Source organism: Garra rufa, chromosome 24 (genome assembly GCF_049309525.1).
Source record: "Garra rufa chromosome 24, GarRuf1.0, whole genome shotgun sequence".
NCBI classification, from domain to species: Eukaryota; Metazoa; Chordata; class Actinopteri; order Cypriniformes; family Cyprinidae; genus Garra; species Garra rufa.
The window spans coordinates 10,496,978-10,517,305 of record NC_133384.1 but is presented as its reverse complement, the minus strand read 5'-3'; the positions used below and the strand labels follow the sequence as shown (position 1 = coordinate 10,517,305).

Sequence of the window (20,328 nt, the reverse complement as noted above, 5' to 3'; positions counted from 1 at the left end):
TAATCTGGCTCCCAAAATGCATCTAGATTTAATTTTTTCAGGCAATATATATATGTTATGGGCTCCCAAGTATCCAAAATAATCAGTTATCCGTATGGGACGAAATTTCCATATCAGTTCCTGCCTAAATAAAAGTCACATGGAGTTTGGGACAACATGACTAAATAAGAACAAAATTTATATTTTTGGGTTAACTAGGCACATATATCCAGCTGCTCTCATCAGAATTCAGTCCTGCTATTTTTCTTCTTTTTGTGGTTGGAGTAGAAGGATAAAAATAGCCTATAAGAGTGTCTTTTCAAAGTGCCGCTGTGACGAGGTCACTCAGATGGAAACACTGTTTCATTTAACTCACCTCCGACAGCCTTGAGTGTGATTCAGCGCAGCTCCGGTCGACTGAAGATCTGAAAACGCTGACTGTCAGAGACACTATCTGTCTACCTGTGAGTCTATTCAAAACACTGCTGTTACTGGAACTCAAACTAAACCTATTAGTAGGAATGCACAGAGAGGAAAATTCTTGGCCAAAGCAGAACAAAATGAAACACTGAGTCGAAGGCTGATTACCGAACACGGTTTTTTCCCCCAATTTTTTTCACCATTGCATAAATAGCTTTTTACAGTTTTGTCTTGCTTTTTAAAAGGGAAAAAAAAAAAAAAAAAACAATTTAAAAATATTTAACTGAACATTTTTAACATTCTAGTAGCCTACCAACAAAGCACAATTTAACTTAACATTAATAAGTTAGTAAAATAATATTGGAAATTTAAATAAAGCTGAAGACATTAAAATCTAAACATTAGATAAACTACATAAAAATTTGCCTTTGTATCTAACTGAAATAATATAAGTTTAGGGAAAGTATTAAAATTATATATAAAAAAAATAATATAAATGTAAATATTAGGTAAAAAACAAACTCGAAACTAATAAAAATGACAAGCACATAACTAAAATGTAAACTAAAAACAAACAAAAATAATATAAAAAAAATGTATGCAGATAGTTTGATTAAAACAAACTGCGCACCAAACAAGACCAAGACCGCTAAAAAGATGCTTCCAAACGAACGCTGGTGTGGTTTGAATAAATCTGCATGCAGCACAGACCAAATACTTCTAATCAAACCAAAAACAGGAAGTAATGACAAGATGTGACACTATGTGACAGGATTTCACGAAGGGAACAAGCGGTGTATCCAAAACAAAATGAGCAGAGGACAAAAGTGAAGCAACATGGAGGTAAAATGCCTTTTATGAGCTCTTTGTGAGTTTGCAGGTGAAGAAAATAAAACCATATACACGCGACAAAGAATGTGCTTAGTCCATTAGGTGGAGTTGACTTACTGTAAAGCAGAGCTGAGCAGACCAATCAGTGAATGTGTACTTTGATGTCATACACCTGCAGCACATGTCAAACGCACATTCTCCTTTAGTTTGGAGTGTTTGGTGAGTTCTGTCACAAAATATATGTCATTCAACCCAAACAATCAGGTTGTGAACGTATCACTATGCCTTTAGGTTCGGTATCTTTAGGTTTGCTTTCAAAAATGCCAGTGTGAACACTAAGTGGATCAAGACTAAATGCATCATTTTCCTTTTTGGTCCGGACCAAATGAACCGAATGAACCAAACTACAAGTGTGAACACACACTTAGGAAATGTGCTAAGTTCACATACTTGTTTCTCCAAAAAACAATGCTACAAACGGTTAACTACTGGTTCAACTACTTTGAAAAGTGCATTCTGTGTAGCAATGTCTGTTTTCATCTCAGTCTGAGCCCACCCACTGCTAATTTTAGGGGTGGGAAAAAAAAAAAAGATTCTCCAATGCATCGCGATTCTCTCTTCAACTAATATTTCAGAATCGATTCTGAGCTTGTTTTATTTCGCATATGGCACGTGCACATGCTAGAGACGCGGCGGGCTTCATTGCACAGAATTTGCCCTGTGAGACACGTGCGCATTGCTTGACAGAGTGTGCTTCCACCCGCTGTGTTTTACTTTAGATATGCTTTCTTTAATGCCGTTTGGAATGCAGTACTATTAGATGCTCCTAACTTGTGCTCTGACAAACTTTCACGTGCGCACGATTGCGGCTGTGGTTAAATGCTCTTGTATTTGCAAATGCTTTAATATGAAGTTGATGTACACACCAGAGGTTGCGTTAGACTTTAACATTGTCTGTCATTTTGACGAACAGGGTCGTAAAAATTCCGTCATAATTATTGCCCGTCATTTTAATTTTCATATTTTAATTAATTAGATAATTAATAACCTATTTTAATTGCATTTATTTTTGTTCACATTTTCATTTTTAATTTTGAACCTACAGGATGATATAGGCTTATGCATTTTGAAGAGAACAGATGAGACTGCCTAACTTTTCATGTTCAACACCACACCCCACAGTGACAGCTATTTTAATATATTCTCATTTTTATGACCAATACCTATTCGTAAATCTCAGTTGATCTTTTGGTCTATGCTGTTTTCAGCTGATAACTGAACAGTACAGCCAATAAATCGCAATGAAACAAAGTCTCAAATTTCAAATTCTGTCAAATTTGTGAGGAAATTCAAGCAGTAATTACCGTTCTGGTGCTCTTTAATGTGGCGTGATGGATTGCTGTAACTTCTGTGTAGTTGCCTGTGCGTAATCAAACGCATAACAAAATATTCTTGACAGTTTCGCTTTTGTTCTGGATCCAGTGCTCTGTTGCAACACTGGAGCGCACTCACCACCAACTGGACAGGGTAGACAATAGATCACCCTCAGTGTAATCTGTCAAAGTGACAGACGGCCTTCACATTTTTCCGTCATTGCTAAAAAAATTCCATCAATGATGGACAATATTCGGTTAACACGATCTCTGGTACACATGAGCATATTCGAATCATTGATGATACTAATTTCTGCGTGAATAGTCAATCACAAATTTGGCGCAATATTTAGTTGAGCACCATATTTTTTTCTTATCGGCTCACCCGCAAATATTCTAATATCTAACGCACTCTCTGTGTAAAGGGAGCAGCACATCTTATAATAGATATTTGTCAGTGAGCACAAGATTGCAGCAAATCCTCCAGTCTATTTTTGGCATCTCTCTTTACTTTCGACCCGTGATCAGTCAAATCTAAAGGTCATTGTACACTGAGTCCGATTTTCGTGCGCATTTTTTTTTTAGTTTTCTCATATTCGCCATCCTTATCAAAATGCTTATTATGGATGCGAAAATGCAGAAAATCAAACACGATCCGAAATTATGACGGACGAAAGTTTCAGTGTGTAAACTCGATTGATATAACCTGTATTTTTTTTTTTTTTTTTACATGCAAAAATCTTGGACGAAAATTTCGTGCTCATGTGTGCAATGACATTAACTCCAGCAGCTGGTGTTGGATGCAGGGTTGCCATGTCCGCGTTTTTCCCCACAGAACTGGTCTACTTTTAAACCGTTTCCATGGGTTGATTTCCCCCAGTTATTTAAAGGTTTTAAATATTGCAGAAATTAAATTTTAATAAAAAATTATTTTTGTTTTGTTGTACACTGTTAAGTAAGATCTTTAGGTTTTTTGCTAAATAAATTTGTTGAGAATGCATAATACTCTCCCATATTATATTATAAAAATATTAACTTTATTCACATACTAAAGGGACAGGACAGGCTACTCCTCCCAAAATGTACCAAAAAAAAGTAATACCGTGATATTATACCGTCACTGTTCAAAAGATGAAAAAACCGTGATATTAATTTTATGTCATATCGCCCACCCCTATTACACATTAGTCAGTTATGTTTTCAGAGCAGGACAAAACATCTGATTTATGATAAACAGATTTGTGCATTAGTTTGAATGCAGCCTGTTTAAACTGCCACTGTCTCTGATCTCATCAGTAATAATCAAATGCAGTAATGCTGAGAAAAAAAGAAAAAACAATAACTATTGACTGTAAACTTTCGTATACTCAAAGAACACTTATTTAAAATAAGTAATTGTTTTAAAAAGTAGCCTGCTCATGTAATAAAACAATCAAGTATATTTTGCACAAAATAATTTTGATATGAAATGTATATGAAAATGTAGCCATGTGCAGTGATATTGAAAACGCGTCGTGATATTTAGTTGATAATGAAAACCGTTAAACCAGCGAAGATTTACAGCCCTACTTTTAAGATGCCAGAACTTATATACAGAGGTTACAACTAGAAACAAAAAGCATAGAAACGGCAATTTTACATTTTGTTAAAGGGGTCAAATGATGTTGCTAAAAAGAGTATTATTTTGTTTATTTGTTGTAATGCAATGTTTATGCAATTTGAGGTTCAAAAACATATTTTCCAAATACTGTACATTATTGTTGCTCCTTTTTGCCCCACCTTTCTGAAACGCTTCAATTTTTACAAAACTCAACGTTGATGAAAACCAAGTTGTTCTCTGATTGGCCAGCTATCCGGTGCGTTGTGATTGGCCAAATACCTCAAGCGTGTTGATGTTTCTAGACGTGATGCGACAAAAACAATAAAACCCATTATAAACAAGACATTTGTTACATCCAGTAGAGACAGAACTACTGATTATAATGACTCATACTGTCTTTTTACACGTTGCATCGTGCCGCGTCGCATAAACATAACAACATGTTCCCACCCCTAGCTAATTTGCCCAATAGCATTTCAACACTACAGGTTACCAGTTGGTGAAAAACACAGCTTTTTGTAGTCATAGAGGTCAGCAAACAAACTGGGTCAGAGATTGCAAATTCTACCCAACCTAAAAAGCCTCTGCATAAGAAAATGTGGATGAATCATCTAATCTACTTGTGTAAGGTTTGTTGCCTAATGTTGTCTTTCAACCAGCAGGAGTGTTAAGTCTGAGAAGGAGTAGGAGTAGGAGAAACAATTGCTCTACCTGCTCTATTTCCTGAGCTGGACTTCTCTTTCCATCCACAAGCACACACTGTGTTTACTGAACAAAGCTTGATGGCAGATTTGAGTCTTAAGTTCAGGTAATGTCAGATTGTCTTGGGTCAAGCCAATGAGGCTTATAAAAACACCACAAACAAAGTGTGTTTAGAGAGTAAGAGACATAAACAAAACCCACAATTTGCAGATGAAGAGAAAGCCTGAGAAAGATATAAATGACAGTGACTGTACTCACATGAAATAGATGGGATATCCTCCTTCAAAATACCAGCAGTACTTCTTTGCTTCTATGCACTGCAAAACAAGAACACAAAAAAATTCAAATTAAATTCAAAATTAAAGATACGTTACAAAATTGTTTTTGAATAATTATTAGTTTAATTAAGTATATTCACCACATCGTTTACACACACATTTTTTTACATTAGGTAAAAAAAAAAAAAAAAAAAAAAAAACGTAAAATGTTGCCTTTGCATCTAAATGAAATAAAATAGGTTTAGGTTAAAGTATTAAGATTATATTAAAAGAAAACGAATAAAAATGACAAGCATATAACTAAAGTTTAAACTAAAAATTGAAAAAGCAAAAAACAAAACAAAACAAATAAAGAAATAAATACTTCAACTGTATATAAACAACAATAACATTCTGAAGAACAGCAGGTACACAGGTATTTTGTTTACTGATTAGAGGTAAATATTAATGATGCTGTATGTAATTTTTTGACTACTAACGTATAAAAATCAAAAAATATGCAAGCAGATAATTAGCCTTCCTCTTCCAAATGAACTGTGGTATGGTTCAGTGGAAATATAAATGCAACACAGACATATACTTTTTTACATTATGATTTGAAGAGGCTCTACAACACATAAAATCACACTTAGAAACATATGAATGTCATTAATATCAAAACAGCTGGTATCCACAATCAATCAAGACAACTGTGGACCATAAATCTGTGCACTAGTTTCATCTGAGCTCTCAGAAGAACTTCCTCTGGCTTACAAGGTCATGGATTCAAGAGGGCAGAAGCTCTTCACAAACAGCACAAACAAAACCAACCGCAGATAAACCAGCTCAAGAGTCCATCGCTTCCTCATCTTCTAACAGCCATTACAGTTTGAGAGCATATCAGGAGATTTCGTTTGTGGATACAGAGCAATCCAGCTACTATTTAATAGATTTTTTTGAACATTAAGAAAGATATGAGCACCATTCACGGTATTTGTATTGTTGGAGAATATTCCACTGTTTCACTCTGCAAAGTGTCTACTAAGTCTCAACTGAGTTAACATATGACAAAGAAAATGTAAAAGAGGCACTGAAGACTGCATAAACTTGATGATGAAACCTTCAGGAAATGTGAAGAAATTTTCTGCATTTTATATATACACAGATTAGTTTTGTCTACTGACTTTTCCTTATATCCTATAAATGAAGGCAAAAAAGACAATATAAAATATATATTAAAATAAAATATTAATTGCACAATAATTTAAAATATCAGAACTATATACTATCATTTAAAAGCTTGGGCTAAGTTTTTTTTTTTTTTTTAATAATGTTTCAGTTTCATAATGATTTCTGAAGGATCATGTGACACTGAAGACAAGTAATGATTATGAAAATTCAGCTTTGATCACAGAAATAAATTACAAGATATTTTTAACAGATATTCACATAGAAAACAGCTATGTGAAATTGTAATAATACTTCCTAATATTACAGTTTTTACTGTATTTTTGATCAAATAAATGCAGGCTTGGTAAGCAGAAAAGACTTTTCAAAAACGTTACAAATCTTACTGACCATGAACTTTTGCAAAGTAGTGAATACATAAAGTGGAAAAAGAATAAAAGAAATATATGTAAATATATCTATTTTTAACTCATCCTGCAGCATTTGTGCAACCTCAAAATCTTCCCACTTAAAAGAAGCTCAAGAGACTGGACTAACAATATTTGACCGGTGGACAATAAAACAAACAAAAAATCTAAATTTAATCTTGGTTCTACAGTATAAACCTTCACACAGAACGCTTCAGTAACCATATAGCAATGCCCAGACAGTCCAAACACAATCTGCTTCTCCACAATCAAGTTCACAAACTTCATTAATATAATGTATGTGCAATGTAAATAATGTAAAAATGCAAGAAAGTTTTTATTGTGCAACCATAAAAAATGTTTTAGCTTGATTTCATTCCTTTTGCTGACTGCAATATAAGAGACACAATACACTGAAGGTAACAAACATTTTTTTTTCATTCAGAGAGCTTTATGCTGCTGTCTTTGTGAATCTCTGAGGTGCAGCTCCATTTAACTTGTGTTTGTTCATCATTTGCTAAAGACTAAAGGCTTTAAATGGAGTTTCCTCAATCTGAGTGAATGAAGAGTCGCTCATGAACAGCAAACTCCCAGATCACATTACACTGGACTCATTTATCCATTATGACGGACTACAGTACAGCCTGTCGATTCAATGATCAATAGAACTCAGCCGCTGTCAAATGCTGCCATCAGAGTATCTTCTGCACACTGACTTCAGCCACAGCATTAAAACAGTGTATGTTTACCAGAGAGGAAGATGTTATAGATTCTCTCAACATCCGTTCAGAAAAACAACAGCAAATATTTAACTTGACCTTTCTGAGGTTGATGCTTAAAACACCCTGTTCTACTAGCAATTTGTTGAATATTGTGCATTAAAAATTATAATAAATGGTGATCGAGCAATTGTGTGAACCGATATCGATTTTTCACGTTATGTGCCCGATAACTGATATGCAGAACCAATATTTATTTAGTGTTATAAAGCATATATACATAGTTCACTTTGATTTTTCCTCCTTTCAAGGATCTTTAAAAAAAAAAAAAGTTCAATCGAGGGATATTGATATTTAGAACCAATACCGATTATTTGCATGTTTATGTGCCTGATAAACGATATCCAGAACCAATATTTATTTACTGTTGTAAAGCATATATACATACTTCACTTTATTTTTAGGATGACTGAAAGGAGGAAAAATCAGAGTGAAGTACTTTACAACATTGAATAAATATTGGTTCTGGATATCAGTTATTGGGCACATAAACATGCAAATAATCGGTATTGGTTCTAAATATGAATATCACTCGATTGACACTATTTTTAAGATGACTGAAAGGAGGAAAAATCAAGGTGAAGTATACTTTATAACAGTAAATAAATATTGGTTCTGAATATTGGTTATCGGGCACATAAACGTGAATAATCGGTATCGGTTCTAAATATCAATATCGCTCGATTTACAGTATTTTTAAGATGACAGAAAGGAGGAAAAATCAGTGTTGAATCGAGTGATATTGATATTTAGAACCGATACCAATTATTCACGTTTATGTGCCCGATAACCAATATGCAGAACCGATATTTATTTACTGTTATAAAGTATATATACATACTTCACTTTCATTTTTCCTCCTTTCAGTCATCTTTAAAAAAAAAAGTGTTGAATCATGTGATATTGACATTTAGAACTGATACCGATTATTTACGTTTATGAAGAATTCACTGGATAATGTTAATTCACAATAAAATTCACTGGAATTTTGGAATATAACAAACAAAACATTGTATTTTATTGCATTTCTCAACTGGTATGTTATATCAGAATTACTAATGTTTTTTGTCGTTCTAGATTCTGACAAAACGCTGTTTATCTATGCATTTACACAACTATACTCAAATAATTAATTTCCATAGAGTTGTATTTATCTAGGTGCGTATTAGCAAAATAATGGCTCCACAGTGTTAATATATTTTTCTTACCCCATTGGCAGATTGTTTTGCTTGTTTCAAGCAAAAACACACTTAATTTTGACTTGTTTTTTTCTGAAAACAAGAATATAATTTTTACTCGTCTAGAAAATCCTTGTTGATTTAAGAATTTTTTTGATATTTTGGCTGGAAACAAGACAAAAAAAATCTAAGACAAACATTTTTTGCAGTGCACTACTCATGTAATGACTAACACTGTGAACAGCAGCAGAGTCAAAGTTGACAGACTATTTACAGTGATGATCTGAGTGTTTGCCAAGCAATTCCAGCCTGTCATGAATATACATTAGACAACCAAACCGTCTTACTCAATTTGATGCCATGGGACAATCTCAGCTGCTAAGACAGCTATCGGAAGGTCTACTATACCCTCCGGTGCCCAGAAGGAGCTAAATGAATGACAATTCCCCCACACTAACCTAAAAATCAATATTCATGCACTTATGAAGAAACCCTGCCTAAAGCGCTTTGTTGATGATATAAGCTCAGTGCTGACGTGATCTACTGTGTAAGTGGTATAAACTCCATTTCTCCTCCTGTCTCAGTGAGCAGATACTAAACTTCAAATTGAACAGCAGTCAAATGTCTGAGACAAGAAACTTGTGTTTCATACAGTGGTGAGATTGAATGAAGGCAAACTGGGATTCAGGGCAGACAATGATTGAACAATCAGAGGAGCGGCTTGAACGCGTGTGGGTGGAATTATCCAGAAAGCAAACATCTCCCCTGTCACTGTGTTTGGCACAGAGAGAAATGAGAGAGACCTGACAGCGAGAGAAAGGTCACAGATGGCCAATTAACCCCACGAGACAGCCCTGAGCTTTCATTAGTGCTGTGGATGCGGCCGTCCTCAATAACACCCACTGACCGCCAATCTACTGTATGTACAGCTGAATAATAATGGGGAAACACATGCTCAAAATGCATTAGGATCACAGACGAAAAAGGGTTCAAGCATAAAGTGTAACACTGCTTTATATTGTTGTTGTTTTTCCCCCCAAAAAACTTTAAAAGTTTTTTGTTTCATTTAATAGCATTTTTTGTTTTGTTTTTCTGAGCAGAAAATAAATATCATACATTTTTCTCTAATTTACAGAAGACACTCACTAAAATGTCAATCTTGTCAGGCATATTTACAACAAAAATCAATTTATGACATATTAAAAGACAAATTACTTTCACTCCAAATACTTAAATAATTAGTTGTAATTCCACATTTTTAAATGGGTTTTGCCCATTTGTCAGTAATATATTTTTGTTACTCATTTAAAACACAATACAATTTAATATGCTTCCTTATTCTTTTATATAATTTAACATGTACAAGTCAGAATAAGCATGTTGTTAGAATTTTTAAATAAACATCGTGTTACACTAAATGACAATGTAACATTAATCATTAATCACAATCATCTTAAAAAGAAGTGTTGAATCAAGCTATATTGTTATTTAGGACCGATACCTATAATTTGCATGTTTATGTGCCCGATGACCGATATTCAGAACCGATATTTGTTTACCGTTATAAGGAATATCACTTAGATTTGTCCTACTTTCACTTATCTTAAAAAAAGTGTTGAATTGAGCTATATTGATATTTAGAACCGATACCGATTATTTGCATGTTTATGTGCCCGATGTCCGATATGCCGGACCAGTATTTATATACTGTTATAAAGTATATCACTTAGATTTTTCCTACTTTCAGTCATCTTAAAAAAAGTGTTGAATCTAGCTAATGTATATTGATATTTAGAACTGATACCGATACTGATTATTTGCATGTTTGTGTGCCGATAACCGATATGCAGAACCGATATTTATTTACTGTTATAAACTAAAATGTCATTCAGTGTAACAATCTTGTCAGGCATGTTTACAACAAAAATCAATTTGACATATTAGAAGATGAATTACCTTCACTCCAAATACTAATTAATTGTAACTTTACATTTTTAAATAGGTTTTGCCCATTTGTCAGTAAGATTTTTTACTCATTAAAAATACAATGCAATTTAATATGCTTCCTTATTTATTTATTTTTTTACATATTTTAACATGTACAAGTCAGAATAAGCATGTTGTTTGAATTTTTAAATAAATATTGTGTTACACTGAATGACAATCTAACATTATTTGTTACAATTTTATTCTCCAAAAACTTATTTAAAACCTTAAAAGTATATATTTTACTTACATTTAATGTGCTTTCTATGCATTTAAAATCACTTTGGCAAATTTCTTTAGATGTGGACATCTTAACATCTTTGGTCCATTAAACTCACTCAAGATCATCTGAACCAAATACTATATGTGAAGCAGTGTTGGAGAAGAACATTAATCTTAGACACATTTACAAACACAATTAAAAACACCTTCCTTCATTTAAATAAAATGAGTGGAGAACATAGGGCTTAGGGCACTTATGTATATTTTATTAAAGTATATTACTTTTTAAACTAAGTTTTGTTTCTGGAATGTTTGTGGATACTTTATTGCATGCTTGTTGTAATTAAATGTAAATGTATTATAGTTTCAATTTGCATTAAATATAATAAACTGAGATTTAGAATGCTTTTCACCCGTAGGACTTAATATCTTTGTGTGTGTATTTATATATACACTGCCATTCAAAAGTTTGTTTTTATATAAAGAACTCTTTTATGCTCACTAAAGTTCCATTTATTTGATCAAAAATACAGAAAAATGCAATATTATGAAATATTATTGCAATTTAAAATAACAGGTTTCCATTTTAATATACTTCAAAATATAATTTATTTTTTTTGATGCAAAGTTGAAAGTTTTCAGTGACCCACAATTTTTCAGAAATCATTCTAATATACTTTTTTTTATCCGTGTTGGAAACACTGATAAAAAAAAAAAAAAAAAAAAAGTTGTGTGGCTTCATGTTTTTTGGAACCTTTAATTCTTTTTTCAGGAATTTTGATGAATAAAAAGTTAAAAAGAACAGCATTTATTCAAAATAGAAATATTTTCTAACAATAAAACAAGTCTTAACTATCTTTTTTTCAAAAGGAACGCAATCTTGCTGAATAAAAGTAGATATTATTTCAAAGAAAGAAAGGAAAAAATACTGACCCAAATTTTGAATGGTAGGGTATAGTGTAGATTTCTTTTATACATTATTTCTTTTAAATAAATGCTGTTCTTTTTAATGTTTTATTCAACAAAGAATCCTGACAAAAAGTATCACAGGTTCCAAAAAATATTAAGCAGCACAACTGTTTCCAACATTGATAATAAATCAGAATATTAGCGGTGCAACGGATCACAAAACTCACGGTTCGGATCATATCACACTTATTTTATATTAATTACTGAAAGCTTACTTTAAATACTTCTATAACACAGCAAAAACTACTAGCTGAACTAATAAAGTCAGTAACAAAACAAGACCAATTACACAAATGATAAGTGTAGATGAACACAACAAAGTTATTAATAAAATCAGTAACACGAGTGCAGAAATGTAATAATTAATAGTAAAATAACTAATGCAAAACAATATATTTTTAAAATGTACTTTACAGTTAAACTTTTACAGGGTTGAATTTTTTTCATTTTAATATTTCAAAGTTGTGAAAGTGTCTCGTTAATAAGTTACAGGCAAAAAAGGTAATGGAAACTTTTGTAATAAATATCAAATTGTACAAAAAAGAAATCTACAGTATTTTTTAAGCATATTGAAGTACACTCTTAAAAATAAAGGTGTTTTAAAAGAGTCTTCACAGCGATGCCACAGAAGAACCATTCAGTCAAAGAACCATCTCTTTCTTACCTTTTTTACCTTTCTTTCACCAGAAAGAACCTTTTGGGAAGCAGAAAGGTTCTTCAGATGTTAGAGGTTCTTTATGGAACCATTTAAACAAAAAAGGTTCTTCTATGGCATCGTGAAGCACCTGTAATGCTGTAATCGACTACAGTTTAAGGAACACATTCATTATTGACTATGACTTCCTTCTGTAAACTCCTAATTATTGCTCATTGATAATAAGTAAGGTATTTGTTGCAGATATTTTTAGGTATTGGATAGGGTTAACTGATATAGAATATGGCAGAATGATGCATCGATATGCTTACAGCCAACATTTGCATGCAAATAAGCAACTAGTTAGTAGTGCATAGTGCTTTCTAATCTGAAGTGTTGCTACATTGAGCTGTGGTGAGCAGATCATATATTAATATCTCCGTCAGAATCAAGGGCACAGAAGGCAAGAGCCTGATTCTCCCTGGGATAAAAATAAAGCCTTGGTCATACTGTGCTAAATGACACACATTATTCCACTACGCAGAAAAAAAGAAAAACAAAGCTGATCTCAACAGTCCACAATTAGCAAAAAAAACTGTTCAAGATCCGAAAGGTCACAATTCAGGGTGTCAGCAAGCCATGACTAAGACAGCACAGCTCTCTCCCAGGAGTGGTTTAGCATGGCCGCATAATGATCCTCGCTTTAAGGCTAAATCCAATCAAATCTCAAGCTCTTCTCACAGGGGAAATCTAGCAGGAAGAAGCAGAATCATTTTCTTAGCCAGCGTTCAGGGCTGGAGTTGTGTGTTTTGTTTAGAGAAACAATGTCAGCACCAGAAGAGGGACGAACGCCAGCCCTTTTCATTCAACACACAGATCCGGACTGGAATAAACACATAATGCATGCAAAGAATCGCAAACGCTCTAATTGCTCTTGGATAAAGAACAACAGTTTCTTAAGAGACGCCAACAGGGATGAATATCCCATGGGAGTTTGCAGGTTTAACTTTGGCTGTGTTTCCTTCTTAACAATAACGTCCTGAATCCTCTCTGCTAGTGTTGTCATGAGACCAAAACTTTTGGTCTTAAAAATAAAAATAAAGGTGCTTCACGATGCCATAGAAGAACATTTTTGTCTAAATGGTTCCATAAAGAACCTTTAACATCTGAAGAACCTTTCTGTGTCACAAAAGGTTCTTTGTGGCGAAAGAAGGTTCTTCAGATTAAAAAATGGTAGAAAGAGATGTTTCTTTAAAGAACCTTTGACTGAACGGTTTGTTGTGGAGCCAAAAATGGTTCTTCTATGGCATCGCTGTGAAGAACCTTTTAAAGCACCTTTATTTTTAAGAATGTACTACTGAACCGATACTACAACAAAAACTTAGATTGACAGGTAAAGTAAATGAATGAAAAAAATCCCCCTTTAAAAACAATAATAACACAATAATAGCACAATATTAATAAAGAGATCGTTACAATTTGATAAGAGCTTAAAGGATAAAGCTAAATCTTATTTGATGATATAGTCATTTTATTTCACAGTAACAATTTATATCAAGATATAGTCAATTTCTATTATTTTATCTTTGTTATTAGTAATAATAAGAACATAGATGCAACAAACTAAAGGACAAATACAATAAAACAAAGACAACTGAAATAATTTGTTTTATTCTGAAATTCTGTTTGTTTTCTGAATTCATGAACATTTTTACCGTTTGGAATTTTTCAAGTAAAAAAATAACATCTAATTAATTGAAATCATGAAACATACACGATTTAATGGCATTTTCTTAAAAATTATTTTTTCTCAAATTTAACAACAACGTACCAAATCCTCTCTTCTGTTGTAACGATACCAATATTTTGACTCCAATGCGGTACACTCTTAAAAATAAAGGTGCTTGAAAAGGTTCTTCACATTGATGCCACAGAAGAACCATTTTTGGTTCCACAAAGAACCATTCAGTCAAAGGTTCTTTAAAGAACCATCTCTTTCTTACCTTTTTATAATCTGAAGAATTGCCACAAAGAACCTTTTGTGAAACAAAGGACATTTTTAAGAGTGTACCTGACTAAAATATCTCAATACTACTACTGAACTGATACCCCAACAAAAACAGATGATCCAAATGAAGGTTAGAGTTATTTTATCTATTAAAAAATAATTTAATCCCTCTTTAAAACAATAATAGAATAATAAAAATCACATGCCAGAGCCACCACACAGAAGAGTCTAGAGATATGTAGAGATCTTTATAATTTTGATAAGAGCCAAAAAGAGAAAGCTAAATCTTATTTGATGATATAGTCATCTTATTTCACAATAACAATTTATATCATGATATAGTCAATTTTTGTTACTTTATCTTTGTTATTAGTAATAAGAACATAGATGCAACAAACTAAAGGACAAATACAATAAAACAAAGACAAATTAAATTTAGTTTTATTCTGAAATTGTGTTTAATTTTTTTCTAAATTCATTAATATTTTTTCTGGATTCCATTTTTTTCTGTTTTTATTTTTTATTTTTCTAGGACTCTTTTTTTTATGGCTACATTAAGAAAAAATAACATCTAAATCAATTGAAATCATGAAACATACACGATTTAATGGCATTTTCTTAAAAATTGTTTTTCTCAAATTTAACCATAATGTACCAAATCCTCTCTTCCAGTGTTAACATTTTCCAAAGCAAAATTTTGACTCCAATGTAATAGACTCTTAAAAATAAAGGTGCTTTAAAAGGTTTTTCCAAGCGATGCCATAAAAGAACCATTTTATTTTTTTCCTTTTATAATCTGAAGAATTGCCACAAAGAACCTTTTGTGACACAGAAAGGTTCTTCAGATGTTAAAGGTTCTTTATGGAGCCATTTAGACAAAAAAGGTTCTTCTATGGCATCGTGAAGCACCTCTATTTTTAAGAGTGTACCTGACTAAAATATCTCAATACTACTACTGAAACAACACTACCACAAAAACAGAACGGCAGGTAAAGTAAATAAATAATAGATGATCTGAATGGAGGTTATAGTTATTTTATCTATTAGAAAAAAGCATTTCATTCCCCTTTAAGGAGTAACTACTGAGTCTACAGCTATGTAGAAATCTTTGCAACTTTGGTAAGAGCTAAAAAGAATGAAGCCAAATCTTATTTGATGAGTCATTTTATTTCACAATAACAATTTATATCATGATATAGTCATTTTTTATTATTGTAATTTTGTTAGTAATAATCAGAACACAGATGCAAGATGCAAACTAAAGGACAAATACAATAAAACAAAGACACAAATAAAATACATTTGTTTTATTCCCAAATTCCGTTTTATTTTTTCCAAATTCATTAAAAATTTTCTGGATTCCATTTATACCGTTCTGAATTTTTCTAGACTTTTTTAATGGTTACATTAAAAAATATGCAAAAAAGCATGTACAATTCATTGAAATCATGTAGTGTACACCATTTAACTGCAATTTCTTAAAATGTAAAAACATACTTTTTTTTTTAAATTTTCTCAAATTTAGTTTTCTTTTGATCAATATCTGTAAATCTGTTTTCTATTCGTTTCTACTAATTCTGCGTTCTATTTAAATAGTTTAATTAAATGTGAATAATCAAAAGCATGGCTAATTAATATATAAAGATTAATATGACTTTATAAAATTTGTATTATTAATTTTTTGTATTTAAAATGTTCTTGTATATAAATTCTGGTAAATAATTTTCTGGCAAAAATTATTTTAATAATATTTTATTAGTGGTAGTAGTACTATCATTACATGTAGTAATATTTCTGTAATATTTCAAGTTAAACCAAACTTTTATTTTGACAGTTTGCTGCCATTTTTTCTGTTTGTACATGAAATGAGAATGTTTTTTTTTCTCAAAAGTAAATGTAAAAAGCTCATGAAGTGGCTCTCACAGCAGTTCTAGATGATGTTTATGTGTTCATGTGTATGTGTGTAGTAAACTGGGCCTCCATTGATTCCTACAGAGATGCACAGAATATCCAGGATTCATATTTAAATAGGCAAAAACCATAATATTCTGTGTTATACAGTAAATTCTCTTTTTATGACTGGATCCCACGATCCTGTCCACGTTTTCTGCTTCGCTTTAACCATAGGAGCCTGAATAAATGTGTTAATACGGCTATTATCAAAATGCTTTCTTTAAGTACCAGTATTAGCAAAATGCGGAATCCTATCGTTTTTTAAAGCAGGGTATTGCAATACCTTCGTAGCAGCAGTATATCATGCAACACTACTCTGTCTGCTGTACTGAAGCATAAATTGTAAATGTTTGGAGATAATGTGGAGGCTGGAAGCTCCTCTCAGAACAAGGACTTTGTGTCTATCACAACATCCTCACAGACGCTTCGCCCACGGACGGATGCATATTGTACAGAGAAACGGTCAATCTGCCAAGATTCACACTGACAGAACTATAAGTGTTTGTCCCATATTCTAATTCTACAGTCCAGTAAAAGTGAATGACTATTTCATGACTTGAATACACCTCCTCTATGCTTACTGTGTTTTACTTTTCTGGCCATTCTCTTAAAGTAAAAAACGATAATGTAAAACATTATATAACCGTTCAATCTGTACAACGCACCGTTTCGAAGCAGCTTCACAGAAATGCATGATGTTAATGTTTGTAAAATCTGAAATCTTCATGCCTACAGTTGTATTTATCAGATTAGAGTTAACATAATAATAGTTATATTACATGCATCTGCGATATCAGAGATGTTGCTTTACATTAGTATACTGTATGTGGATAAAGTTGGATATATACATGATCCATGTGTAAATAAAAGATTAAAGTCATGTTGTCAACCAGCAAAGCCACGGGTTTAATTAGACATCAGATAATTTGATATTTGTATGATAAACCGAAGCTAGTTCAGGTGGTAAAATGTCTTGCTTGGTCATTATTCCAAACCATAAAGCCATTTATGAATTAAAAAATCATCATATGTGACAACAAAACCAGTTGTAAGTCGCATGGGTATATTTCTAGAAATTGGCATTTTTGCCTATGTATTGGTCAAATGTATTGATTTTTCTTTTTTGCCAAAAGGATTATTAGGATATTAAGTGAAGATCATGTTCCATCAAGGTATTTTGTAAATTTCCTACCATAAATATATCAAAACATAATTTTTGATTAGTAAAATGCATTGCTAAGAACTTCATTCAGACAACTTTAGAGGCGATTTTTTCAACATTTAGATTTTTTAAATCATTGTATCATTGTAATTAGAAATATTTTCCTATCCTAACAAACCATACATCAATGGAAGCTTATTTATTCAGCTTTCAGATGATGTATAAATCTCAATTTTGGAAATAAAATATTTATGACTGGTTTTGTGGTCTAGGGTCACATATTTCATTTTTTTTTTTTTTAATAATGACAGGTATTTCAAATGTAAATAAAATACCTTCATGCTTTTTAGTTTGTTGCACCATTCTACTTGGGTACCATAATTTTAACATGCAGTAAAAATGCAGAGCCATTTCTCAAATTTAAATGCTTTCATTTATAATAAAAAAAGTAAAAAACAAACAAACAAAAAAATAAATGAAAAATGTTATCCCATTTAGATTCCCCCTTACTCTATTTTTTTTTATATAATTTTTTTTTAAGTATGATAAAAAGGGTTGCCAAATAGTGTGAGATTTTGCCATATTGGCAAGTTTTGTACATTATTATTATTATTATTATTATTATTATTATGTGGAAAACAGCGAGCGTAGATTTTTTTTCAGGTTTATTTGACGAATAGAAAGTACAGAAGAACAGCATTTATCAGAAATTGAAATCTTTTGTAGCATTATAAATGTCCTTATCATCACTTCTGGTCGATTTAATGCATCTGTGCTAAATAAGTGTTACCCAACTGGATATTTCATGCAATTTTACAGTAAAATACTGTTAAATTTACAGTTTTTGACATTCCCAGAATTCCCTGTGTGAAAGCTAACATTTGACAATTTTTTTTTTAATAAATGTATCTTTTTAGCATCTTTTTTCATATCAGTTATGTACATTAGTTGCTTTCATCTCATTACATAATGTTTTTCTCCTGATTCTTTTTAAATAATCACTTAATCATGTATTTTAAATATAAATATAAATATCAATGCTTTTACTTTGTTATGCCATTTTACTTGGGTACCTAAATTTAGCTTTTTTCAATTATAAATGCTTTCTTTTATAAAATAAAAAAGTAAAAAACAAACAAACAAACAAAAAGAGAAAAAGATTATCCCAATATAAATAATACATTTTGATGCTTTTTACTTTGTTACACCATTTTCCTCGGGTACCATCATTTTAAGACACAGTAAATGTAACCTTTTTTTAAATAAAATTAATAAAATAAAAAAAATAAAAACAAACACACACACAAACAAAATAATGAAAACGATTATCCAATTTTGATTTCCCCACTTACTTTTTTTTTTTTATTATTTATTTATTTTTTTCTCAAAAGCATGATAGAAAGGGTTGGTAAATAGTGTGACATTTTTCTGTATTGCCAGGTTCTATACATGCATTATTATTATTATTATTATTATTATTATTATGTTGAAAATAATAGTATAAATAGTTTTTTTTAGCATCTTTTTCAGTATCAGTTATGTACATTAGGGATTTTCATTTCTTTACCATAATGTTTCTACTCTGGATTTTTTTACTTTTTTTTTTAAATAATCACATGTATTTTAAATATAAATAAAACATCTCAATGCTTTTTACGTTGGGTTTACTTGGGTTCCATCATTTTAAGAAGCAGTAAATTTAACATTTCCTCAAATATAAATCCTTTCGTTTCGAAAATCAAACAGTAAAAATCAAACAAACAAACAAATAAAAAGATTATCCCAATTAGATTTTCCCCTTACTCTATTTGATTAATTATTTAATAATTTTTTTAAAGCATGATAGAAAGTGTTGCCAAATAGAGTGAGAGATTTTTCTGTATTGCCAAATTTTGTCCATTTATTATTAATATTATTATTATTATGTTGAAAACAGCGAGTAGAATTTTTTCAGGTTTCTTTTCTTTTATGAATAGAGAGTTCAGAAGAACAGCATTTATCTGAAATAGAAATCTTTTACAGCATTATAAATGTCTTTACCATCACTTTTGATCAATTTAAAGCATACCCTGGATTTTTTTAAAAACCTTTTTGAAAATATGTTTTTTTAAATGTTTTATATATATATATATATATATATATATATATATATATATATATATATATATATATATATATATATATATATATATATATATATATATATATAAAACATCTTGATGATTACATTTAACCTTTTTACAATTATAAATGCTTTAATTCATAAAATAAAAAAAGAAGTAAAAACAAACAAACAAAAAAAATAAATGAAAAAGATTATCCCATTTAGAATTCTTAATGAACTATATATATATATATATATGTATATGTATTTTTAATTATTAAAAAAAAAAAAAAAAAGCACGATAGAAAGGTTTGCCAAATAGTCTGACATTTTTCTGTATTGCCAAGTTTTGTAAACCGGACTCTTTTCTCAAGTTTTTAAAAACACATAAAATCAATACAAATATAAAAATCACATTTCTTAGAACCTGGTACACGTGTTTAAAATGACAATTTCTTTTCTTATCTTGAACAGAACATCCACCTGGAAACAGTTCTGAGTTCATTCACTAGATCAGATGAAGCGGAGACAGACGATGCAAAACAAATCAAAACAAAACAAAACAAAACAAAGAAC

At 31.2% G+C, this 20,328-nt stretch overlaps 1 protein-coding gene across 1 annotated transcript in view; it reads right to left on the bottom strand.

The window, feature by feature from the left end:
* vopp1b (VOPP1 WW domain binding protein b) overlaps positions 1-20,328 on the bottom strand; it is a 65,960-nt gene that overhangs the window by 38,180 nt on the left and 7,452 nt on the right. The window contains exon 2 of the mRNA XM_073831197.1: positions 5,164-5,222. Within this exon, the coding sequence (XP_073687298.1) occupies positions 5,164-5,222 (59 nt within the window). The remainder of the gene's footprint in view (positions 1-5,163; positions 5,223-20,328) is intronic.